Source organism: Polypterus senegalus, chromosome 7 (assembly GCF_016835505.1).
Source record: "Polypterus senegalus isolate Bchr_013 chromosome 7, ASM1683550v1, whole genome shotgun sequence".
Lineage (NCBI taxonomy): Eukaryota > Metazoa > Chordata > Cladistia > Polypteriformes > Polypteridae > Polypterus > Polypterus senegalus.
Window position 1 is genome coordinate 169,382,115 of NC_053160.1, and position 27,055 is coordinate 169,409,169.

General features: G+C 37.3%; 1 protein-coding gene across 1 annotated transcript in view; it reads left to right on the forward strand.

The window, feature by feature from the left end:
* Window positions 1–1,244: 1,244 nt before the first annotated feature.
* sec24d (SEC24 homolog D, COPII coat complex component) overlaps window positions 1,245–27,055 on the forward strand; it is an 83,511-nt gene continuing 57,700 nt past the window's right edge. Inside the window, exons 1-8 of the mRNA XM_039759606.1 lie at window positions 1,245–1,347; window positions 8,357–8,536; window positions 12,853–12,979; window positions 13,481–13,602; window positions 17,284–17,565; window positions 20,741–20,862; window positions 21,124–21,235; window positions 21,510–21,637. Of these exons, the coding sequence (XP_039615540.1) occupies window positions 8,386–8,536; window positions 12,853–12,979; window positions 13,481–13,602; window positions 17,284–17,565; window positions 20,741–20,862; window positions 21,124–21,235; window positions 21,510–21,637 (1,044 nt within the window). The 5' untranslated portion in view covers window positions 1,245–1,347; window positions 8,357–8,385. The remainder of the gene's footprint in view (window positions 1,348–8,356; window positions 8,537–12,852; window positions 12,980–13,480; window positions 13,603–17,283; window positions 17,566–20,740; window positions 20,863–21,123; window positions 21,236–21,509; window positions 21,638–27,055) is intronic.

Here is a 27,055-nt window from a genome sequence, read left to right on the forward strand (position 1 = left end):
GTTTGATGATCAGAAACATTTTGTGTGACAAACATGCAAAAGAATAAGAAATCAGGAAGGGGGCAAATAGTTTTTCACACCACTGTATCTAATTTAAGTCAATTTAATGGTAAAAATATACAGGTTTAATGTACATGACTGTCCACCATTTGCATAAAGAATAATACAGTATTTTGTTTAAGGAACCTTTGTACAGTTGTGAAGAAAGTTAAAGTTAAAAGTTCTCCAAATGCTTTGGAATTTATGGGGTCATTGAAGCTGATTTACAATATTTTTGATATTGGTATTCAACACAACGTGGAAATTAATTCTAAGATAACACAGAAAGTGTATAGTCAATAGAAGTAAGACATGGCTACCTTACCCAATAGCATAAGAACCAATACACAGATCTACAAGTAACTTATTACGTTTTTCAAGTTAAAGTTTTGGTTTAATTTTGAAATGTATACATTGCATACACATTTTTTTTTTAATAAATACAGTATTTCACTTCTTTCAGTGCTGGAAGGTAACAAGCCCTGTACCGTTTAGTGCGCCTTCTTTCCTTTAACCCCATCACTGACTGCAGATGTGTGTCAGCTAGCAATTCCTCTTCACCTGCATTCTGAGCCTGGCCTATTCATGTCTGTGTGAAGTCTACTCATTCTTGTGGTATAGATGATACTCGGGCTTCTTCCCGCATCATAAAAATAAGTCAAATCAGGTTGATGGGTGACTCTAAATTGCTTCGGGATGTAAATGTGTGCTGCCTGTCAAGGACTGTTGCCCAATTAAGAACTGTTTCATACCTTGTCCTGGCTGGTGCCCAGCTGTGTTCTGGCTTAGTGGATTAGTAATATTGTGGGAATGGTATAAGTAAAAGTAAGGCGTTGATGTGGGTAATGTCAGTGCCCTCATCAATATTTAAATGTTTATCGATCAGTTATACAATTCCTGCAACACATCTTTAAGTTTCTTGTCTATAACAGGAGAATTAATCATTTCTACTGTAACTTCCTGAGGTATAAAATACAGTAAAACTCAAAATGAGCTGCAAAAATATATTGTAAAATACTTCCAAACTGTTGATCTAGTGGGGGGTTCCCTTCTGATATGACGTGGCGTTTTTTCCCTCTCTCTCTCTCTCTCTCACACTTTTCTTAAAGCTTAGCGAGTCGCCGCGTCGACTGTAAAAAGATGCCCTACAGCAGATACCGTGCGTGCGCGCGCGCAGACAGCGCCGGCTTGCCGAGCGCGTACCCGCACTATTTGACGTGGCACTCAGAATACAGGCAAGCGCAGGCGGGTGTGCTGAGAGGCAGCGGCGCACATAGAAGCAGGTAGCGCATCACCGCAGGCTTGCAGGTAAAGTGAGAGACGTCTTAATTAGATTCTTCAACTTTTATTTGTGTATCTTACTATTGACACATCATTACCGTCGCTTCTCTGGTTGTCCGTCTTCTGTTTAAAACGCAGTTGGCAGATTAGTTTTTGGCAGCTGTCTTGTGAAAGTTTGCCTGTCATTTCTACTTCAGTTACTTCGAAGTGTTATAATGAAGAACAAAACTATCAGTAATAATGTTTTATTTGTTAACCATGACAAAGTCGTCTTTGTATTGGCGTGACATTTGAGAGTGTGGCCACTTGTAATCGGACGCTGTTGCCGTCGCTATTGATGTTGACAGCTCGACGTGGCAACTTTAGCTGTCCGCTAATCGCGACTGCCGCGTCGCAGGTACAGAAATCGAAGCAGACTTTGGCCTTTGCTAGACAACGTTTCAGCTGCCCAGTAGGCACGTCTACTGTAAATGCCAATGTTGACTGAACATCTGCTTCTACTGTAAGTTAACAATTGCGTGTAACCAGGCCTCTTTTGTATATCTAGCGCTGGTGCTGCTCTTTGTGGTTCAACCCTAATATGACAAAAGTACCTTCGCTACAGTAATGCAGAGTGCCAGCGGTATGGATGACGTGCCCTTAATTCACAAGTGTTACTAAAGAACAGCTTGTTTGCCCCCGTTAGCCGTGTTGCCGCATATAAAACGCCTTTGTATAATGGTGACTTTTCTTATTCGTGAGTGGTATGTTTTGTATATGAAGTCATGGTTTACTTTGGATACTGCTGTTGTGTTATGGTATATGTGTAGAAGGTAATCTAACTCAGACTACAGAATTTAACAAAAATAAATAAAAATAGACTTGGGATACATCTGCAGTTTGCTGTCAAGTATATCATTTTTTTGTAAACCAAATGATCTAAAAGAGCATTTTTATGCTGCTCATCCAGGCAAAACCCCCAGTTTATGCATTTCAAACATTTTCTAATATAGGGGGTATTACAAGATGTGAAGACAGTGAGGTTATACTAAAACACTGTGGTTATTCTGAAATGAAAAGGAGAGACTACACATTATTTTTCCCAGCAAGAACAGCTGGCACATCCTGGGTAACTCTCAAGATCTCTTAATTCGGCTAAGAGAGAGAAATAACTTATTTTCATCCTAGTGGGCTCCTCCTGGCACACTGTCTATGGAAAGTATCTTACCACCTTCACTTCATAAAAAGTAGTCCACCTGCGAGACATACCAGGAAAAATTGGTTTCTTCTAGAAGAGGTATTGGTGAGGTCATCAGGGGGTGCTGACCCTACAGTCTGTGTATGAAACAAAATGCCCCACTGCAGTGACGGGGACACTGTGCTGAAGAAATGGTGCTCTCCTTCAGATAAGACATGACACCGAAGTCCTGACCATCTGTGGTCATAGAAGATCCCTGGGCATGTTTCAAACAAAAGTAAGGTGTCCCCCAGTGTCCTGGCTAAACTGCCCATCACGACCTTGTCCATCCCGGTCCCTTACTGGCTGACTGTGTCTCTCACCCTTTCACCACCTAATAGCTAAAGTTAGGTGAGCCTACTGGTGCAAAAATGTTGCTGCCGTGACATCATCCAGGTGAATGCTGCATATTGGTGGTAGCTGAAGTGGTTCCTGACTGTCGATGGAAAGTGATTTGAGTCATTAGAAAATGTCGTAAACACTTCAACTAGCTGAACTCAATCTGGAGCAGCAGCTGTTGTGAGGACTTCCCAGTTTTTGTAGCTTCTCAGTGCCTCATAGGGTGTATGCTGTGCATTTGGGGGTGTTGCGGGTAGTCCTACTATCTGGTTGTACCTCTGATCATATTGTTTATGTATGGACATATGTAAAGATGGGGAACATAGACGGGTCTCCATACAGTACTTACACATTTTGCCCCAGGATCTAGTCTTCACTTTATCACCACCATGTAGAACCGATTTCTTATATAGAGGCTTATTAATTGTCTTTAATTCATCCAGCCATTTTCAGATCCTGTGTTTTGTGTTTAGCTCAGTTATGTATTAAATAACATCCTTCATAGTGGACGGCCTCGGATCATTTTTCATATTTTCAAATTCAGATCATTTTTCTAGCACAGGACTAGCAGCAACCCATGTATCTGTCCAAGGACAAACAGATCACTCATTCCCTCATTGCAAATTCACTTCCAGGAGGAAAAGTATACTAATATGAGAAGAACTTGTAAACTTTATACAAAGGGCAAAGTGGAAATTAACAGGGAGTTCGAGCACTTTGAGGCCACTTTTCATCTCTTTGTGCCATCGTGGTGCTGTCTTTCATTTATTTCTTCATTAAACTCAAAGCCACATTTCTAGTGTCAAGATGTAGAGATAGAAATTGTAGATTGTGCTGAATTAGAAATTGGAGAGATGACTGGATGTTTGTTTATTCTTCATAAAATGTTTTTTACTGATCACTAGAACCCTCTGCTTTAACTGTTATAGGCAGGTACAAAAATGGATGGGTTAGATAATTTTTGTGATATATACAGATGCATAGGACTTTTGCATTTCTTTTCCTTCTACCATCGCTTAATCACTGCTATTCTTTATTGTTTCTCTAATTTTATTTTATTTTAACATCTTTGTTGTGTTCTGCCTGATGGCTCCATGTGGCAAATAAACCTTGAAGTTAGAGTATAGTTTTGTAATGACATTAAACAGCAGATGCTAGTGCAGATGATGATGCATTCAAAAACAAAGCTGTTTATTATGTTCCACTCCCTCTTCATTCTTTGCTCCTAATAAAAAAGGACGCTTTTAATAATGGCCATTTGAAAGAAATTCCAAAAAGCATAATAAGTAATTGCAAGAAAACGTTTCTGTCTCTGTGAGTAAAATACAAATACTGTATCTGCCAATTCCTTAAGAAAGCAGAATGAAGTTTGATTCAGTGTTTTGGGATTCACAAATTGCATACAGAAGTAATGAAGCAGTGTGTCCTGATAAGCTTCTTACTACACGTTCATGTATCACACAGCGCTATCAGTACACACAGTGCACATAAGGTATGATTTTTGCTGTATCTTGGTTAGCAGGTTTCTAGTGGTTCTGGCATACCGTATGTGTTTATTAATTAATACACTAGTAATTTATAACTTACTTTGCACAAAAGTCTGCTAAATAAATTAATGTGAATACACTTGACTTGAGCATTCCTGGTTTTCATCCTCCTTCTCCGTACGTTTAGCATTCATTTGCTCAGAGGCTGATGCGCTTGCTGCTTCCTGAGCAGCTCGTTTCTCCACCCTAATGGCCCGCTTCTTCTCTTCTTCCGTCGGCATCTTTTAGTGTTAAAACTGATTGAATAAGTGCTTGTGTTGCAATTACTTAGTACGTTTTCTTTAATTTTTCACTTAAGCTGACACTTAAATCTTCAATCTGCCTCAAGAATGATTTAAGATATGGAGAGGTAGGGGAAGTGACGGCGAAGGTGGTGGGGATGAGAACGGCGCCCGTGCTGCGTGCTGCCGAGAGTTGATTCAACAATAAAATAAAATAAAAAGAGGAATAACCTTGGAGGTCAATCATCACCCCGAAAGCGGACAGTAGACATCACATAGTATATCCATCCATCCATCCATCCATTTTCTAACCCGCTGAATCCGAACACAGGGTCACGGGGGTCTGCTGGAGCCAATCCCAGCCAACACAGGGCACAAGGCAGGAACCAATCCTGGGCAGGGTGCCAACCCACTGCAGGACACACACAAACACACCCACACACCAAGCACACACTAGGGCCAATTTAGAATCGCCAATCCACCTAACCTGCATGTCTTTGGATTGTGGGAGGAATCACATAGTATATGTGTACCAAATTTCAGGTCAATCGGTCAAATGGTTTGCGAGCTACAGGTGATTTAAAATCCTGGACAGACAAATGGACAGCCGCGGTAGAGTATTATATAAGAAGATTTTACAACAGTGTTTCCTGACCTAACCATATGCTAATGTGGTTGTGACCCACTGGGGGGGTCCCACTCCGTTTATTTAGTGCAGCCCACTACGGGTTGACACAGCCCACACATTTGAAAACATTTTTCTAAGAAATTATGAAATATTAACTTGAGATGTTTAAATTTCCTTTGCTATTTTCTTTTTAACTGGCCCTTTTCCATTGTGTTTGCTCCCTCAATTGCATCCAAATACTGACAATGCATTATGCTAAAGATAAGAAATCAGTTCAGTGCCACATTCACTTGTCGCTCATTTGTAAGAAGCGTTTCTGAATGAACAGGCAAATGAAAAGTGCAGTGAAGTTATCACTTCTCTTCAGCATTCAATGCTGTTTGCCCCCATGTATGAACTGTTCATTGCTTATCAGCAGTATTTGGATATAATTAAGAGGGTAAACTATGTAGAACTGGGTAAATTAAAAAGAAAACTGCATTAGAAATGGATGTCATTAAAGCAATGGCAAAGAAAACAAATATTTATTTCTTAGAAACATTTTGTAGGCCAGATAACTAAACAATGAGGTCAAATAAAAGTAAGAGTGACACATTGATTGTGAAATTGGTTAGAATAAAAATGGTCAGCCATGCTGGTCACCTAGGACTGGAGATGAAAACAACTGCTCTGACATACTTACAACATTCAAGTAAAGCGGAATATTTGAGGAGAGTAATTGCACATGTCTGTCTAATTTGTCTTTTCTTTGGGGTTCACAATGTAACCCAGTGTAAGGATCGGTTTTAGTGCCATTTGGAGGTAGGTTTTTATATTAATTAGAACGTCCTTAAAAATAGTTTAAGTTTATTGGCATTAAGGTAATTGTCAAGTTAACTTAGTTAACTAGAACGATTTAATAAATAGCATGGAGAACTAACTTTCTCCAGAAAAGTAGCCTTATTCTGTCAAAGATATGTCATTCCTACATTATTCATAAAATATCTGTAAAGCTTTCAGACAGTAAGGAGAACTTTATTTTGTGGTATTAATCAGCTAGAGCCAAGGTTTGTAGTTCTCTAGCCAAGTGAGATCAAACCTCGAACCACAATGGATGTGATATTTTTCCTGTTTTAGCTCATTTTAAATTTTAGAAGTTTCTTAGTAATTGTCTTGAAAAACCCAAATTTGATATGAAACTTAACTTAACTTAACACTTAGCATCCATGTTTCTAAAACAAAACAAAAATTACTTGAATAGTAACAGCATCAGTACATACAGTATATTGTGAACTGTAAATTACAACAATACATTTTTCATTTAAGGTACATTGATTGTTATTCTAAACAAAGGATTAGCAATTATTGTGATCCCAAAACTGTGTAATAAATACAAATGCTAGTCCTGTACTGCCTAAAAGAGGGACACTCTCAAAACATGTAACTCAAGAAACAGGCGCATGATCTTAGCCTGGAAACCATCATATATCCTGTTTTGAGGGAATGGTGTTGGGACTTGGAAGTAGAACTTTGAGTTGAGTTTTTTGTATATTTAGTAATAGTGTGTTTTATCTGGGGTTAGCCTGCATTTATTAACTAAAAATCTAATCAACTGGTCCCAGTGCTGTCCCAGATTATATAATGGTTCTTTTTTTAAAAAATGTGTAAATACTATCTGAATCTCTACTGCAAGTAAGAAGTATTACTTCTACTTTAAAAAGGTAGGTAAAATTTGTAAAGTTGGCCAAATATCTTATAATGAAGCTTCTAACTTGCAGGTTCTATAAGAAATGTTTTGATGAAAATTTATATTTTTGGCACAGTTTTTTTAAAGGTTAAAATATTGTTAATATGCAAATATACCAAGGGTAAAGTTAAATTTATTAAATATGGTGTATTTCAGGGATTGCCGATTCTAAATTGGCCCTGGTGTGTTTGTGTGTGTCCTGCGGTGGGTTGGCACCCTGCCCAGGATTGGTTCCTGCCTTGCGCCCTGTGTTGGCTGGGATTGGCTCCAGCAGACCCCCGTGACCCTGTGTTCGGATTCAGCGGGTTAGAAAATGGATGGATGGATGGTATTTCAGGGATGCTGGAGACGTGCAGTATTATTGTCTTGTAAAGTTGCCTTTGCTCTCCATCTCAAACAGTACAGTACAGAATTTCCTGTGCTGGTACATATTTTAAGTGGGTTTACAGCCGCAGTATTTTTACTTTGTTGGTTGGTGACTAGGACACAGGTGGCAGAGGATGGTACACACTTCTTCTCTATGACTAACCATCTAGGTACAGTTTAATTTTTATCTGATTTGTGGCATACTTTTATGATACACATATTGGTGAACCAGTGATAGAATTGAAAGTTAGGCAATGGCCAGTCCAATCTGCTGTACATCTCTGAACATTTTATTATTTTATTTATTTATTTGTTTGTTTGTTTGTCTGTGCACTGCTTGCATTCCCAGTAAAACAAACTTTGCAATTACATTCAGTTTTTTTCTTAAAGTAAGTATTTGTTAATGTACTGTATATTGGAATGCATTCAAAAAAGATGTAAACATTTGGGAAAAATATTCATTTTAATAACGTTAATTGTCCCGGCTAATGTGAGGTGAAGACCTGAACAGGTGATAAGGTTGTGTTTAACACTTTCCATCACGTTGTAAAACTTACATGTTGAGTAGATCTTTAGGATTCCTTAAGTAAGTCTAAGGAGGCGATGCTAGCCATAGATGATTGCTTCTTCTCTTGAAGTTAATTTACATTGATTGATTTGATTAATGTGACATTACACATGACTGAGTGTCATTACTCAATGTGGTCAAAGGCTTAAGTTGTTAAGGTGGTCACTTGAACCTAAAGTTCAAATCATACCGTTGAAAAGATTTTTTTCCCTTTATTCCCCATGTTGTATCTTTCAGAAAATCCCCTATTTACAGTATATGTTAAAATCCACTGTTTACAATGTGTCAGCTAACACCTTAAGGAAATATTTTTAACCCTGTAGTACAAAAAAGGAGTTCATTAACTTTTTAAACTGTAGTTCTATTTATCATAGTAAGTTATGTAGTATTATGTAATGTAATTTGTAAATGTATGAATTTTGCAGTGCTGCTGTGTGAAGAATAACGAAATAGGATGAGCCAACAGGGCTATGTCGCAACACCACCCTTCTCCCAGTCTCAGCCTGGAATTGGAGGATATCACTCAGGTTTTGGACCAGCACCTTCTCATCCGCTTTATGGACACTATGGAGAGACGTCACCAGCCTTCTCCTCACCCCCTCAAGGTAGTCAGGTTTTGTAAGAAAGAACAGTTTCAGGTCAACAACTGAAATAAAATATGTCTTTCTATGTAGCAGTTTTTAAAAAGTGTGTGTGATGTCCACATGTATACTTAGCCTTGTCATATTAGAGGTTGTTTTATCCTTGTTTATTTCATTTCATTCTTTAAATATTTTTCACAACATTTTTGTCTAGTATAAGTAAAAATAAAGATACAGTATTTTAATCTCTAAAACAGCTGAGCCAAACGAATCATACCCAATATAATTCTAGTCTCCTGATCCCAGGAAAGACAATGCCTTAACTTCACATGCCTGCTAAACACTGTTCATGATTAGTACATTCATGACTATGACATTCTACTCACACATGTATTAATTATATTAATTTATTGGTATGTGCGTTTCATGAAGAGATTTCATAAGTACTCATGGAGTTCCTTTATATTTTATCATGTTGGACTATTTATGTATTTAACTGGGATTTCCCAGGTTTGATTAGCATAAAAAATGCAAAAATATACAAATTCTTCTGAAATATTTGTAAATAAAAAAACAAAAACTAATAGCATGTGTAGTCTACTCATTTGACTCAATACTAGGTGGATACCATTTTAGATAGTAATTTCAACCCTACGTTTACAGATCAGTGTCAATTGCTTTCTTCGTCTTTATCCTTGTGTGTTAGGTCTTTGCTCAGGGTCCCTATGGTAGAAATTAGTTAGTCAATAAACAATACTTTTTATCTCCTGGTACATGTTATAGTTTGGATTTGAATTTGACTCAGCCCAGAATATGGACATTTGGGGTTAATTGTTTCTGGTGTGATGTTTGTTATGATTTTAACTAAGGAGGAAGACCTCGTCAAAAAACTCAATTTTGCTTAAATTGATTTGTTAACCAGAAAAAACAAAGTGAAACAAAATAATTACTTGCAATACAAATTTAAGCAAAATCAGTCCATGCACTACAAAAGACCAAGATTAAAGTAATGCAACAAATAAGGTAAACAAAAAGGGCTGTATACAAAAAATACTCCAAGAGATCAAAAATAGTCATGCGGTGTAATAAGACAAAAGGCCAAGATAAGATTCAAGATCAAAGGATACCAAACTAACCTTAAGTATTACAAATGCAAGATCTACTGTAGAGAAGTAAAATAGTAAGCCAGCAACAAAAACTACAAACTCTTTGTCCCAGCCAATGCTGAATAATCCTTAAAGGGGAGCTCAGGGGGCAGCACAGTTACTCACACACCTGTATAATTAGAACCCAAAATAAAGAGGCAAGAGTAGCATGTAAGTTAAAAGCGAACAATGAAAACACAAAAAAAATCAGTACATTATTAACAAAAGGATAATGAAACACATTAACACAAGCAAGAAAAACCATTTATAAAAGTAAAACAACAATAAGCAAACTTAAAACCAGGGATGGAACCATGGCAGCTTCTAATCATTGTAATGGAACTGGGGGCTCTGCCCCCTGCTCACTTTGCTTGCCAACCCCCGGTTATGGTTAACCGGATGTACAATTTAAAGCAATTGTTATTTTCATGGGAACTTACATATGCATAATAGAACTAACTGTTTTACATTACAGTGAGTAATTATCCATAGTTAAAAATAGTAAAACGTAATAAATTGAAAGAAATTCATGTTTCATGTTGTGTTAGAGGTATTCTTTGAGTTAAATGTTTTCGTTCTGTTTGGCTTTGAAATTAACATGCAAATACTTTTTAAATGTACACTTTTACTGTAACACTTCAGTAAAAACAATATTTGGAATTAACTTTTCGTAAATATCGCATTGAATTTTGATTCTGTGTTTGGACTTACATTGTGACAACGCAATGTATAACTGCCCGTGAGTGAGTATCATTTCTTTCTCTCTAATAAATAAACCGACTTCTTACATTACAGAGAGTAATTAACCATAGTAAAAAATAGTAAAATGTAATAAATTGAAAGAAAATTATGTTTCATGTTGCGTTAGAGGTATTCATTGAGTTATACGTCTTCGTTCTGTTTGGCTTTGAAATTAACGTGCAAATACTTTTTAAACTTACACTTTTACTGTAATACTTCAGTAAAAATATACGGCAAACAACAAATCTTTTAATTCTTTCAGATACGCCTCTTCATTGGGAAGAAACACTACTTTTACCTGATGGCAACATGAATTAGACAATCTACAAGTTTCCGATTTAAACTTTAAAGCTGAACAATATCTACATACTTCGGTCATATCACCTATGTCCATATATTCAATCTTTTCACGCTGTTCCGTTTTTTCGAGTAACAATTTTTGTTTGTTAGCGCTAATGCGATCGTTACTATCAGTTTTTCGTGCCTTTCAAATTTTAGTACTTTCATAATCTTTAACCTGCTCTGCATGTGTATCACCACAACATTTTTGAACCTCTTTACGAAGTTGTACTTTGTCTTCTACTCTTTGCCTTTTATTTCCGACCCCACTTGGAGCTGCTTGGTTTTCAATTCCACTTGGTCTGGGCTGATTATTACTTTCCTTATTTTCCAAATGTACACTTAGATTATTATTGTTCTTTTTTGAATTCTTTTCTCTCCAACTTTTTTAGGCCTCTTTTTGATGCGCTGCCTTTTCTTTTTTGCATAGTCGTTAATGTGTCATCTAGAATGTATAGAATTATTGTACAGAAATGGACTATTACGAATGAAACAAATACAGTAGATTGTATGTATAACAATACTGCCCAGAAAAGCTTCTTTAAAGGATGAAATGGATGACTTTTCATAAACGACTTAAAATAAGGAAAACGTAAAAATTTATAAGAGGTGAGAGTGCAGAAATTGTGTCTGACAAAAGCATTCACACGAATGAGAGGTGGTTGGACTGTGTGCGTGATTGAATATGGTTGAGAGGAGTGCAGGACTTTGAAAAAGTCTCGTCCCAGGATTTCCTTTTATAATAGAGAGATATAACTAATTGCGTGTGTCCTGAGCCCCGTTGTTTTTTTTTGCAAAGTGTAGAAGAGTTTTTCCTTGGTTTTGGTTTTATTTGGCTGCATAGATTTTTAGTTTTAAAGATTTCTGAGCTTGGATATGTCTCTCTGTTCTACCACAACCTCTCTTTGTTGTAAAAATGGTATTTTCATGGTCATGTGCATAAATTACTAGGAGTCACATCAAGCTTTGAGTGAAGCTCTAATTTAAAGAAGGTAAAATTTGGTCTTATCAGCAGATCGTTATCATGAACTAAGTTGTCTCAGAGTCTTCCATATGCTTTCTTCAGGACTGTTTGATTTGATAATTTTTCCCACAATGGATTTACTTTTCATACTGTCTCTTGAAGCAGTTGGTTACTGCCTACTTTCTTCTGGTTTAGCCACAGTTGACTATAATTCTTTTTAGAATTTTCTAGGCCTCCTGATGATGTTCCTGATTAGTATCTTTTTGTCCCACTATCCTTTTCTAAACTGGTTACCTTTAGTGTCTATTTCTTTTATTACGCTCTTTATATGGTACATTATTAAAATTTCTGTGATTTTTCAATTTTTCCTATACACCTCTCCTGATTGGTGAATTTTAGTAAACTTCTATTGTTTTTGCCGCTAAAGTTCATGTGTCTTCATGTTGCACTAATCTGCTGCACTAACCTGAGACTGGAACCAGAATTCTACACACTGGTGGGATAAATTCAACTAAGCATTTAATTACTAAAGCAATATGACTCCACTGTAGATTAGACATATCCTAAAAAATGGTCAAATTAGTATTCGGGATTGTTTTCTTATTTTTATCTGTCATTAATTCGGCTGAAATTTTCTAAAGTTTCCTTTTATCTTATGTTAAAAATTATTAGATTTTTTGTGTTAATTATTGGTACAAAAGGTCCCAATTACATTCTGAAGGAATACATTATTTTTATATCACTCATTATATGTTTTCATGTTTATTTTAATATCTGAATTTACTATAAATACAGCATTCTCTTGTTTATATATGCACAATGACAACCATTTTGGAAAATATTTTAGCTCAGATTTTAATTTGGTAGAAACTTTTTTCCCCAAGCAGTGTTTTAAAACACAATGTAATTACTTTCAAGCATTTTGTTCTTCACATTCCTGATTATTTTTACTAGGCTTAAATAGTATTTTGTCTAATTTTCTTGTTTGTTAGGTTCATATTTCAACATGTATGTATTCCAAGGAACTTTAATAATGAAATTGAAAACTTATAGTTTATGCAATGGCAGTTGTTTTTTGATTTCTCAATTTCTCAGTTTTTTTGCAATATATTCATAAGTTTTCTGTATTTTAATTTTTGTATTTAACTCAGGAACGCACAAGCAAATAGCACCTGTGTGGCCTCCAGCGCCTCATGGTCTTCCAGTTTCCACCCAAAATCAATTTGATGCAAGTAGTCTTCCAAATGGGTCCAGTTCACCTCCAGTTCACCAACCCAGGTAATTGTATTGTTTTCACAGAGTTTGTTCTTTGTGCTTAACAAATATTGAGTTTGTCTGAAGTAATACTAGTGTTAATATTGAGGGCATTCAGCTGCTGTTTTAACTATGGCATCAGTTAGGATGGTGTACTGTATCTTTTACACAATTCAGAATTCTGCATACATTAATTATTTTATCTAGCTTCATGTAAAGCACCTCATGTAATCACTTCATATTAAATTTTATTTATCTTATACAACCTTGTAGCCTGTGTTAAGCTAATGGGAAAATTGTAGAGTCCAGAGGTTATTACTCGATCATATCTTAGAATGATAAAGAAAATCTACAAGCGACAATGGGCAAATCGCTTGACTCCACCGAAGATTGTTTTCATTATATTCTTTACTAAAACATCCATTATTTTCAAACACATCCATTTCTATTTCCTGATATGAAGCTAATTAAGGCTTTGGAATGTATTTTAATCTAACTTTTATTTCTGTATTATTTTCATTCTAGGCCCTCATATACAGCAACAAGCAGTACATCCTATTTGCATCCTCCTCAGCCCTCCTATCAGAATTCGGCGACTGCCACAGCAACACAGCAGCTGACTAACCAGATGGGTGCCATGCATTTTGGTAAAAGTACTGATTTTATCTTTGGGCAAAAGCCCTACCTTAATAATGAGGTTTGTTCTATCAATGCAACACCTTATGATGTCCTAATAAATAATTCTGTCAAATGTGAAAAACTACTGGTGATATTCTTTGCAGCTTGTTTTCATATTCAGCTACTTAGCGGGACTTATTTAATAAAATGAAGATAATAACTATTCATCAACAATTCAGTCAAAGCAGAATGAAATTAGTTGTGACTTTTAGCTAATGATACCTTTGTCTTTTTATTAAAATTATTGTCAAAATGGTAATCAAAAAAGAAGAAAAGCAGTACTTGATTGTAGTTGTTATGCTTTGGTGGCAGAGGTTAAATATAGAGAAGCTAGACCAAATAGTTATCAGAAATCAAAGTTGAAAAATCTTTTACAAAATAACAAATTTTGTTTCATGTGCAAGTAAGGGTTCTAAACTAGAAATGTAATAATATAGAAGGAGCCTTAAACAGGGAAGAAAAATGGAATCCTAGACAAGGAAGATGCCATTGGTCACAATCAGAAAAATATAACAAAAGAGAAGACTACTAGGAGACTGAATCAGCATGCCATGTAAACCAAAAGTGATATCACTGTCAACGAGAGGCAGACAGCAGTTAGTTGTCGGTTGGCCTGCCGTAAATGCACGATGTTACAGTAGTAGAAATAAGATAGGAACAAAGACTACATCTTCCAGGGACGTAGACTGATGAGCTACATAGACCCGACAAGATGAGGCACAAAGGAGTGTTTTGCTAAAGTAGACAGTGAGCAGGCTCATAAAAAAACAAAAGTGCCAAATTGATTTAGTCTTGCTAATTGTGTGACCAGACAAAATTGAAAGTGCCACTAGAAAGCTGCTGTACAATCGGAAGGAACTGGGCACCTGCCATGTAAACAAAACTGATTTACCATAGGGATTGGGGTTCACCAACAAAGGCACGATTGACATATGAGCACCGACAAAACCGCGATGACAAACTTGCTAACTGGTTTTCGACAAATGCGTGCCGACAAAATCGCGAGAGAGGCCAAGAGAGTGGGACTACATATGCAGGGCGTGATCTTAAGGACTATCTGTGTGCCGTGTCTCATAATATTGACTTCTAAAATAAACATTATTATATATGCTTTAAACTAGTAATTCATATTTAATGAAACTTTCGCGATTTTGTCGGCGCGATTTTGACGCTGCGTTTTAATCGGCGCTATTTTGTCGCCGTTCATATGTCTATCGTGCAAATGTCGGGTCACTAGGAATTGGATAGGCCCATATTCATAACATACTTTACATCAAGAAACAAAATGGAAAGTAGACTACAGCTGCTGCCAAAGGAGGAAGAGCAGTGCACAAGAACAAGACATCTACTGCTAAACAAGTTGGCGAGCACAGCTGCATTGATGTTAAACCGTTAAAATTAATTCAGAAAGCCACTTTCAGCTTCTTAGGTGGAAACCCTTCTCAAAACAGGATTCAAGTGCCTACTTTTTTTGTCAGTAAAACATTGGCAGCCACACTGTGCTTTAACATCAGATTAGTAAACTCAATGATGTTTCCATGCACATGTATTGTCATGAGTAACCATATTTATGGTTACATATATCCATTGAGCCAGCTAATTACATTGTTGATGTGTGGTACTAAAAATATCAAGAAAAAAACAAAATAAAAAGTAGAAAATACAGTAACCAAAAATAATGATTAAAAAAACAGTAGGAACTTCTCAGGTGCTGACTATAGGAAGGTTTCTGAAGGTTTTTTTTTTTCAATTCAGAAGTTTAAGGTTGCTGTTGGGTATATCCCACCCCATTAACCTACATTTGGAACAATTATTAACTTAAACATGAAGAGAGCAAACCAAATGAACAACTTTTTTAATAGGTTTGACCACCCTAACCCACTCTCACCTCGGAGTACTGCATCCTCCAACCATCCTTCTGCTGATACCATCATAGGAGAGACATCCCCACCCACAATTACAGCAGCACAGGTGAGCAGAGAGCTGAGGACACTTCGTGCCAGCAAAGCAGTGGGTCCAGATGGAGTATCGCCATGACTACTGAAGGCCTGTGCGTTGGAGCTGGGGAGTCCTCTACAGCGCATCTTCAACCTGAGCCTGGAACAGGGGAGAGTCCCCAGGCTTTGGAAAACATCTTGTATAACCCCAGTTTCAAAGGTATCACGTCCTAGTGAGCTGAATGACTTTTGGCCTGTTGCTTTGACGTCAAATGTGATGAAGACCATGGAGCGGCTGCTGCTTCACCACCTGAGGCCACAGGTCCGCCACGCCCTTGACCCTCTGCAGTTCACATACCAGAAGAAGGTGGGAGCGGAGGATGCCATCATCTATATGCTACACCGATCCCTCTCCCACTTGGACAGAGGCAGTGGTGCTGTAAGAATTATGTTTTTGGACTTCTCTAGCGCCTTCAACACCATCCAACCTCTGCTCCTTAGGGACAAGCTGACTGAGATGGGAGTAGACTCACACCTGGTGGCATGGATCGTGGACTATCTTACAAACAGACCTCAATACGCACGTCTTGGGAACTGCAGGTCTGACATTGTGGTCAGCAACACAGGAGCGCCACAGGGGACTGTACTTTCTTCCGGTCCTGTTCAGCCTATATACATCAGACTTCCAATATGACTTGGATTCCTGCCACGTGCAAAAGTTTGCTGATGACACTGCTATTGTGGGCTGCATCAGGAGTGGGCAGGAGGAGGAGTACAGGAAGTTAATCAAAGACTTTGTTAAATGGTGCGACTCAAACCACTTACACCTGAACACCAGCAAGACCAAGGAACTGGTGGTGGATTTTAGGCGGTCCAGGCTCCTCATGGACCCCATGATCATCAGAGGACTGTGTGCAGAGGGTACAGACCTATAAATACCTGAGAGTGTAGCTGGATGATAAATTGGACTGGACTGACAATACTGATGCTCTGTGTAAGAAAGGTCAGAGCCGACTATACTTCCTTAGAAGGTTGGCGTCCTTCAACATCTGCAATAAGATGCTGCAGATGTTCTATCAGACAGTTGTGGCGAGTGCCCTCTTCTACGCAGTTGTGTGCTGGGGAGGCAGCATCAAGATGAAGAACGTCTCACGCCTGGACAAACTTGTTAAGAAGGCAGGCTGTATTGTAGGAGTAAAGTTAGACAGTTTAACATCTGTGGCAGAGCCACGGGCACTAAGCAAACTCCTGTGAATCATGAAGAATCCACTGCATCCACTGAACAGGATCATCTCCAGGCAGAGGAGTAGCTTTAGTGACAGACTTTTGTCACTGTCCTGCTCCACTGACAGACTGAGGAGATCGTTCCTCCCCCACACTATGCGACTCTTCAATTCCACCCGGGGGAGTAAACGCTAACATTACTCAAAGTTATTGTCTGCTTTTACATACATTTTTATTATTCTTTAATTTAATAATGTTTTTATTTTGTATCAGTATACTGCTGCTGGATTATGTGAATTTCCCCTTGGGATTAATAAAGTATCTATCTATCTATCTATCTATCTATCTATCTATCTATCTATCTATCTATCTATCTATCTATCTATCTATCTATCTATCTATCTATCTATCTATCTATCTATCTATCTATCTATCTATCTATCTATCTATCTATCTAATCTAAATACAAGTTTCATAATCCATTTTCAGGTCCAGGTGCATTTCAGAACTCGCACCTACCTCCAAAAGTTGTTGGACAATCAGCTTTACCTCCCACATCTGCACAACAAATCAGAGGTCCATCTATGCCACCTATACCTCAGAGCCCCCAAATGAACCTTTCTTCTCCACCAATTGGCTCAGGCATGGGTGGCTTACCATCCACTCCGACTGTGGGTCTCCAGCCAAGGTTTCCAGACCCAGGTTTACCCAATTCTGGATTTCCACCATCTCCAGGGCAAGTTGGACCTCATGGATTTCCACAACAGACAGGTAGATTCATTCATTTTAATAGTATTTTTTTAGAAAGAAGTTGATTTGAATTACAGAAGGCAAAATTGGTTGGTAGGCTTCGCTAATTTAGCAAGAGAAATTTTCAATATGTTAGTGAAGTATTTTCATTCCCATTTTAGCAAAAGCACCCCTGGAAGAGAAAGGATCCTTGGATGGTATATATTATTTTATTTTTTTAATATAACAACAACTGAATAATACATCCAGTGACCACTGGATTTGTTGCGTCTAACTAACGGTGGAGTTGGCCCCCATATGCACTCAGAATTTCTAGTTGTCTTTGAAACATTAACTGAGTATGCTGTTGAGGCCTCTATGCCCAGCACATTTTCTAAATTTACTGTTGGTGAAGTAACTTGATTAACGGTGGCATTCCAAATAGTTGATTGGATTGAGCTTTTAATGCAAGTGAGAACTCTACTTCATTAAGCTGATTTCACAATTAAACTTTTAGAACCTCTTCAGGAGTTTCTAAGTTGTTATTTTTGTTTTTGTGATAATTTTTTATTGCCAAGTAATTTAATATGGAGATATATTTTACAGTAAGAGTAACACTCTAAGAGAAAAACCTCAAATTACTCTACCCAATCTAATGATGTATAATTCTGAGAATATCAAGAAACAGGGTTTCATTTATTTTTTGATGACTATGGATATCTTTTTCCATGAATTTACGGTTAAGGTACTTCAGTTGTTAACTCTTGCTGCAGAGGCGTCAACAAGGTCAGATTTAATAAGGACGAGCGCCTGTGCTCAGAGATATGTGCTTTGGAAGTTTGGAGATTCCATCCTGAGGCAAATAGGAGTTTTAATGAGAGATATGGATAGCTAAGACTTATCTCAAAGGAGGAGAAGCTGAGGTTTGAAAATACAGGAATAAGACAATAAGACAAGACAAGAAAGAGAGCATCTGGTGTTGAATCATTGTTTGGAAACTTAAGGACAGTGTCAAGACATACAGTATGTATGAACATGCCTGTAATATCCCAGTCACAAAATGGACATTTAAACTCGGTGCTAGGCCCAAACTAAAATGTTTTCTAGGGGTAAAGTAAAGGTAGTTGATTATTTGCGGTTGGGTAATCTGATCAGTGGGATATTTGGAATGTGTTTTTTTGTATGAAACAAATGAAGATCCCTTATCTAAGAAATAAGATGAGCTTAATAGAGGATTTTATTAAGCGTGAGTAAACTGAAGAAATAATGCCTTTATAAGGGGGAGGTATAGAAACAAGAAGAAATTAGGATGATCAGGAGGGCTTGTAGAAAAGCAAATGGCAACTGATTTAAGGGTAGCATTATTTCATAGGAAGAAACAAGACAGGTTAAATTTGTCAACTAGTTCCTGGAATATGCCTGCGGTGGGCTGGCACCCTGCCCAGGGTTTGTTTCCTGCCTTGCGTCCTGTGTTGGCTAGGATTGGCTCCAGCAGACCCCCGTGACCCTGTGTTAGGATATAGCAGGTTGGATAATGAATGGATGGACGGATGGATTATGCATAGTCAGGCCTTAAAGAAGAGCCTACAAGTAGACCATAGAGGAAATCTACAGAGTTCACTCCCAATTAAAAGTGAAAAGTTATTAAAAAAGGGAAACTGGTTATCCCACTTAGACTTACTGTACAGCCAGGACATTTTTCAACCAATCATCTAATTTGCATTGCCCTCGAGATAAGAAGACCAAATCTAAGTTTTGCATATTGTGGCATTGGATTGGCAAATAATATCTTGTAAATAGTATGTGGTACAACAAAGGGTGATTAAATAATCATCCAACTAGATTGTGACAAGGGATCAAACCATGACTGTAATGGACAAAATCATAAATGCCCAGTAGTAAAATATGAAGTTGGGAATGTCAAGAACAGCATCTGTTTTAGGGCAGAATAAGGCAGCAAATTTCAAATGTGGTCAGCCCAAGATAAATTTAGAAATGATGGACTGGCCTTTGGGCCATTAGGATGCTGGAGAAGGAAGAGGGATCATGAAGATAGTGAAACTGACATGGGGTACAATGTTCATTTTGACAGAGACACTTTTGTGGAATGGTGCCATCTTCTGCTGAAAAATGCCTGTTTACAAATGAGTACACTGATCCATGAACTTCTGTACCTCCAGTGCTTATATGAAGTATTCATCACTTTTACATTTTATTGAGTGACAGTCGATTTAATTTGGCTTTTTGGAAACTGAGCAGCAGATAAAATACTCTTTAATGTGAAAATGAAAACGTAAATTAATTACGGGCAGTTCAGGGGTGGGAAACACTTTTTATAGGCACTGAATCACTGATACTCAAATATCAAAGTAGCATTAAAGTGTTGCTGTAGTAATGGGAAAGCCAGTTGGTAGCATGAAAGCACACTCCACACCACTACACTGCATTGCTTATACCTGGAAAGGCAGATCCATGGACTCATTCTCCCATAATTATCAATCAACAGGAACCATGCAGGATTCACCAGACAAGGTGATGTTTATTTCCCAATTCTCTAGTGTCTAATGTTTGCATTACTAAATCCACTGTGACAACGCTTCCCTATTTTTCACTGAGAGAGACAGTTTGGGCTGTCAGATGCAAGAACCATTCCATAAAAAGACACTACATGTTTGTGCTATCTGGCCTGCTTGTTTCTGTATTCCTGCTGCATTTACTGTAGCTGTTTTGTGACTTTAGCTCATATGTTGCTTTACACAATTCTCTCCGTCTGTACCTTTCATCAGTGCCATCGACTTCTTTTTTTGGTTTAAGGTAGTAACCCATTCTTGGTACAACAGTGTCAGGCTCATGCATGAAAACCCAAAACGTGTTGCTATTCATTAAACTGCATATTCATGTTGGTGCATCCTGTGCTCTCTACCACACCACATTTAACGCAGTTTACCATTCGGAATTACATGCACTTATAATCATTCATCACTTAGTACCGCTTACCTGCTTTAAATACAATTTAATTATGAATAGGCATTTATGCTGGAAGGGCAGATGAATCTAACAAAATATTTCTCTAGAGCTTACCCACTTGTAAGTATTTCTATTTGTAGATTTAAAGTTTTACATTTTTTCCTTGTGTACTGTGTAACAATGGCATTTCTTTGATTAGTTATTTATAGTAGCAGTGTTTATTAATGTAAATATGGTTTATTTTTGGTAGGTGCATTTGGAGGGCAGATGTCAGGACTTCAACCAAACTTTCCTGGATCCTTACCAGGTGGATTAGCCCAAATGTCTGGTCCTCAACAGAAAAAACTTGATCCCGATTCTGTTCCAAGTGTTGTGAGTAAAGTACCACTGAAATTAATGTGTAATTAATTTGATTAGAAAAATATTAACATGTTGCACATTGGTTTCAATATAATTTAGAGGAGTTCATTATTTTAGAGGAATTTCTGAAAGGGTTTGCTGTTTTGTTATTTGTTCTATCAGATAAATAACTTACATTGTATCAGTTGTACAGTATATGAATGTGCATGGTTCACTTGTGTTTTATTATTTCATACGTTTTCTGTACATTGATTCTATTTCCATGTTTTGTAGACTCAAGTCATTGAAGATGATAAAATGAAACGGGCTGGTCAAATTTTTATCACAAACTTACGGGGTCAAGTTCCCCCACTTGTGACCACTGATTGTGCCATACAGGATCAAGGTATCAAAATATATCTTTCAATCTTTCCTGTTTCATTCGTCTACCTGTAAAAATATTTTCTTCTGTAGCATGTACGTGCAAAAGGAGCTGCATATCTGTTTTTTTCATGTACACTTTTTCAGTACTCTTAATGCAGTATTAAGACTACAATTAATACTTTAACTCCAGCATGAACATATCTGGTATTGCTTTTGCTAATTCACTTGAAACAAACTAGTAGCAGAATGTAATGTTTTATATGTGTGTTTTGATCATTGATTGTTTTTTCTTTAAGGAAATACAAGCCCTCGCTTTATACGATGCACAACCTACTGCTTTCCTTGCACAGCTGATCTTGCTAAACAGTGTCAGGTTCCTCTGGCAGCAATTATCAAGCCATTAGCTAAAGTTGCTCAAAACGAGGTAAGTTAATTTAGTACTCATTTTATGTATCCTATAATTGTCTTGTATTATTTATGACTCTAACCATGAAACACATAGGTTTTACTAATCTATGAATGATTGAACAACACTTAATGATGTGATTTCCCCGTATTTTGTCATTTTTATTCATCACATTTGAAAGGTTTGTCCCTTGACAGACTCTGTATTCCAAATGTGGATTATTTAACTGTTATCTACAAGACACATTTTATTCTCGTTCTTATTTGTGAATGAAATAAACAGTTACAAGAATGTTATTTGTAGACTTCTGCTTCGTTATGTTATTGTTCTTGAATAAATACATTTAATGAGTGTAGTCTTTCTAATATTTCATATATTATAAAGTGTTTTAGATTGTTTTAACATTAACCCCTCTTGCAATTTTCTGAAAAATGACTTGTCAGAAATATTCAATAGTTATTTTTACTTGCTCATTTACAAAATATACACCAAGGTAGAGCTGTTTTAATATTCCTACAGTCTTCTAATATATTCAGTTCAGCATCATTTATTAAAATTATTTGAATTATTGTCCCAAAGATAAATATTTTTGGCATAATTTATTCATTTTGTAGGCATTATTATTATCAGGCATTATTGTACACCATGCAATTTAGAAGAGTATGAGTCAAGACAGAATTGTACTTGTTTCATTTTAGTACATACTAGCCAAAGCCTGCCGTAGCATACGGCGGTGTAAGAATAGGAACGGAAAACGGTGAGAAAGGAATTCAGTATAACAAAGGCTTAGGAAACCACCGTCGCAGTATAACGAAAATTGCAAGGAGCGAAACCAATGCCAATGGTCGAGAGAGCACCTTCTTGTAGCAGGCTACGGAAAACATAGACATATATAGATAGACGCTGCATTCACTGTGTTGCCCAGTCGACACAATAAGTCAGCACGTCCGCCCTATTGCGAGTGGTAAAAGTACCATTTAAACTAATACAGGTAGACATGGAAACTGGGTTTTCTGATGAGAAAACAATAACGTTTTAAACAGTGTCGTTTACATACAACAGATTTTGGCGAATCGTTTACATGCAATTATTTATATCCATTTATTATTATTTATATTCGTCTGTGTGTGTGTGTGTGTCTCTCTCTCTCGCACGCATGTCTGTCTTTCTGTGTGTATGTGTGTGTGTGTGTGTGTCTCTCGCACACGCGTGTCTGTCTGTCTGTCTGTATGTATGTGTGAAATAATTCCTCCCATATAAGTAACATTTCTCGGACTGCTTTCTTCCATCTCCGAAACATTTCTAGACTTCATCCTGTTCTTACGCAACACAGTACTAAAGTATTGGTTAATGCCCGAGTCTCCTCACGTATAGATTATTGTAATGCTATTCTTTCTGTCATCCCACTAAAACGTATCCATCGCTTACAACTTCTTCAAAATTCTGCTGTCAAGGTAATAACCTGCTGTTCTAAATCCACTGAACATATCACACCGATTCTCTCTCAACTTCAATGGCTCCCTGTTAACTACAGAATACAATACTAAATACCGCTCTTAACATTTAAAGCTCTCCACAACCTCACTGATCTACAGACTTGCACTCCTCTCGCTCACTCTGATTCTCATCTGCAGCTCGACTTTCTGTACCACACATCAAACTCTGTGCTATGGGAGCTCGAGCGTCTCTCATTATGCTCCTCAACTCAGGAATTGTCTTCTCTCTCATATACATCAGCTCGATTCAATAACACATTTTAAAACTACCCTCAAAACTTATCTTTTCAAACTGGCATTCCAATTGTGAATTTTGCACTGTTACTGCCAGTTATCTTTGTTTGTTTACTAGTTATTGCTGTTTGATTTAGCCTTCTCTTTAGCCTCGAGAGCGACGGTGGATGCGGAAGGAGGATTAGAGATGGCGGGCGGGGCTCTGTCATGCATTCCCCATGACGCGAGAGGAGGGTTAGAATGGGCGGGTGGGGCTCTGTCATGCGTACCCCATGGTCGGGCAACTTGGTCGATTATATATATAGAAAAGCAGCCGGTATCGAAAAGAACAATGAAAAGTCAACGTGGCTCTGAGGTTCATATGGACTATAGCACAGACAAAACCGACTGACTCTGTGTTTGGTGAGGTGTTCCGTGCGGGCACATGAGCAGGCAGTACGCATGCCTCGAGAGCGAGGGTGGACGCCGCACGAGAGTTAGAGTTGGTGGGCGGGGCTCTGTCGTGCGTATCCCATGACGTGGAAGGAGGGTTAGAGTTGGCGGGCGGGGCTCTGTTATGTGCATCCCATAGTCTTAGAGTTGGTGGGCGGGGCTGTGTGAGTTGGCAGGCGTGGCTCTCTGTCTTGCGCTCTTTGTCTTGCATGCCCTTAGTGAATTATATATATAGATTGTACAATAAATAGAACAGGCTTTGTATAAAAAATGAATTATGGTGTCTCATGATTGATTTTTAAAAATTAGGTTGACAAAGCAGTTAGCTACCTTAATTTGAATCGTTTGTGGTTGCTCTGTCTTTGGCAATGTACATTCTCTCCCCATGTACTTGCACGTTGTGCCCAGTAGTTAACCACTTGCAGTCATTGCTACAAGGATGGACTCTGGTTCACAATGGCAGTGACCAAAAAAGCAGATTTCAAAATGAATAGCTAAAAAAAGCATGAAATATGCAGCAAGGACAGATTAAATACTGTATGTATTTAAATATAGTCTGCAGACTATAATTTATGGATTTTGATTGACAGAAGTGAAGATGAACTGAGAGTAGATATTACTGGAGTAGACAGTTATATATTTTAAATATAGCATTAAGTAATCTTTTGTTTTTTTCACTTACATGAGAATATTTTGTTCTTTAAATAGAATAAGTTAAAGGTCACTTGAATTCAAAAGGTTATTTGTCACATGCAAAAATTATGTGACAGTAATATAAGATGCAGTGAAATATTTTTTCTAGCAGAACTTGGACAGTGTCCAAATGAAAAAGCTAATAGTAACCCATACAAAATATAGCATAGAAATAACAGAAAAAAGAAGAAAATTGTGTTTTTTTAACAGTCTAATGGCATGAGGATAGACAGTCCTACAAAATAATTCATTCCAAGTTTTTAGGCTACATCTGCTTGACTTCAGCAGCTTAAACAGTTTATTTCTGGGATGACTGGAGTCCGGAGAGACCTGACCAAGTACTGCCTCATGAAGACATCCTGTAGAGGTGGAAGTTAAGTCTGAATGTTGCACTCAGCTATTCACAGAACCCTCCATAGAGATTCCTTCACCTGAGTAGTGCAGCTTCCACAGTGGTAATGCACTCTGTCAGGATGCTTTCAATGGCTTGTTTGCAAAGTTCACATTTGAGTTAAAACTGTACATTACTGTGCAGTCAAAGGTATAGAGGGTATACAGCAAAGGACTCAAAACACATCTGAGGTGCCCCTCTGTTGAGAATGAGGGTGTTTGAAATGATATTGTCCATTCATGTACCAAACCAGGATCAGCCAACACCACAATGTGAGATTTGCTTTTATTGTCTGCTATAGTCAGGAGCCCTTGCCACCAACTTCTGGAGTCACCAAGCAGAAACTGCAACTCCACACTGACCCTGTAATGATGTTTAGTAGCCTTTAGTACTCTGTGATATTTGTTCTCTGGACATGCATTGCTATAGGACTATTTCTGATTGCTATAATGTAACTCTAAATCAGATATCGTTTTTGTTGATTTCTATGTGAGTTTTTATCTGAATATAAACCTAGGTGCTATCTGGCAATTCAATAATGTTGAGAAATTGACATTTTGAGCTGAAAAATTTCCAAGAGATAGTTGCAATGCTGGCATTCCTTTCTGGTCAGTGTTGACCTGAAAACAATAAAACAATTTTATAAAGTGTTACTATTCCTGAATTACTGTAGGATGAGTTCAAAACTAGGCTTTATAAATCAGTTTCTTGATTTTGTCCTCAAGCAATAAATTGAGAAGTTGAACAATGGTTCTTCTTGTAAAATGGCGTTTATATCAGATCAGTAGGATGGTCCCCTACCAGCATTGGTCTGCTTGCTCAGTGTAGTCTGGAATAACTATCTTAACTAACTTAAATACAAAAATTCCAAGTACTTTACAATACATGATTTTAAAGTTGTCTTGTACTAAATAATTGTGATTTGCATAACAATAAAATAACTTTCATTGATAAGTTTAGATTTTAAAGATGTTACTTTCTTTGAGCAAACTGTTGAAATTGAAAGTTAAATTGCAATAAATAAAAAAGGAAAAAGTGTAAAGCAATTGTGTTACAAGTCACTTTTTTAGGTGGAAAAAATATATAAAATAAGACACTACAAAGATTTGAAAGAATCTTCTACCTTAGTTTTAGAGAGTCCTGTCTATATTTAAGTGTTGGATTCTCCTGATGTATTTTCTGATTCCCTCTTCTGATTGTCAGACTCCAATGAGTACCTGAACTGTAACTTTTAGCCTTGTTCAAAACACTGACTATCCTGTTTATTAATTACACTTGCCCTGCCCATATAATTGACTACTATGTCAGTAAGAGCATCATATGCACACAATAATTATTATAGTAGTTAGGCTTGTTCCAATAGACCTATTGTGTGTGTGTGTGTGTTTTAGACAAAGACTGAGCATGACTAAAAATGTAGGTGAAATGTTAATGACAGCAAGAAATACCAGTACACATTTATTAGGAACTATGGTCCTGTGGTATTCAGCCATGACAGTCTCATTGGTATGTTGAGAAAACCTACTGCCATTTGTAGGTCCTATATCTGGCAATGACTATGGTTAAAAAACGGATTGACTGACTGACAACGGAGGTCCTAACAGAGATCTGTCTGGCTGTGCATCTTATTATACGTTGTTATGGATGGTTTATGCTGTTTTGTGACAGAACATATTTTGACAACTGTCAGTTAAAAATAGGAAGATGTGGTTACAGTGGACTAAGAACACTGGGAAATTTAACCAAAAGATCTCTTAATGAAGCAGAGTTCCTTTTGATTTATGCTGTTATTATCCATTTTGGTGCCATTAATGAGGTTTGTTTTAACAATTTTTTGGGTTTATGCCTTGACACATCAAGGATGTTCAAAGATAAAAATGCCATCTTGGTATTAGATTTACTCTATTACCATGGGAATTCTCTTTTAAGGAAATTAAAATTCTTCTCTCATTTTTCTTGCATAGAAAAATAGTGTTGCATTATTGATTGGTATGTGTCAATCCCCAAGACCCTTAAATGTTCAGACCCATAATGTCCCATTTATGTTGTGCAGAGATGTTGCAAACACATAGAAATCATCTAGTTTGTGCTTCACCTCAAATAGGAATAATTTTGTCATTTAGTTCTTTTCCAGTAGCAGTGTCTGGTAAAATTAACAGATAGATAGATAGATAGATAGATAGATACTTT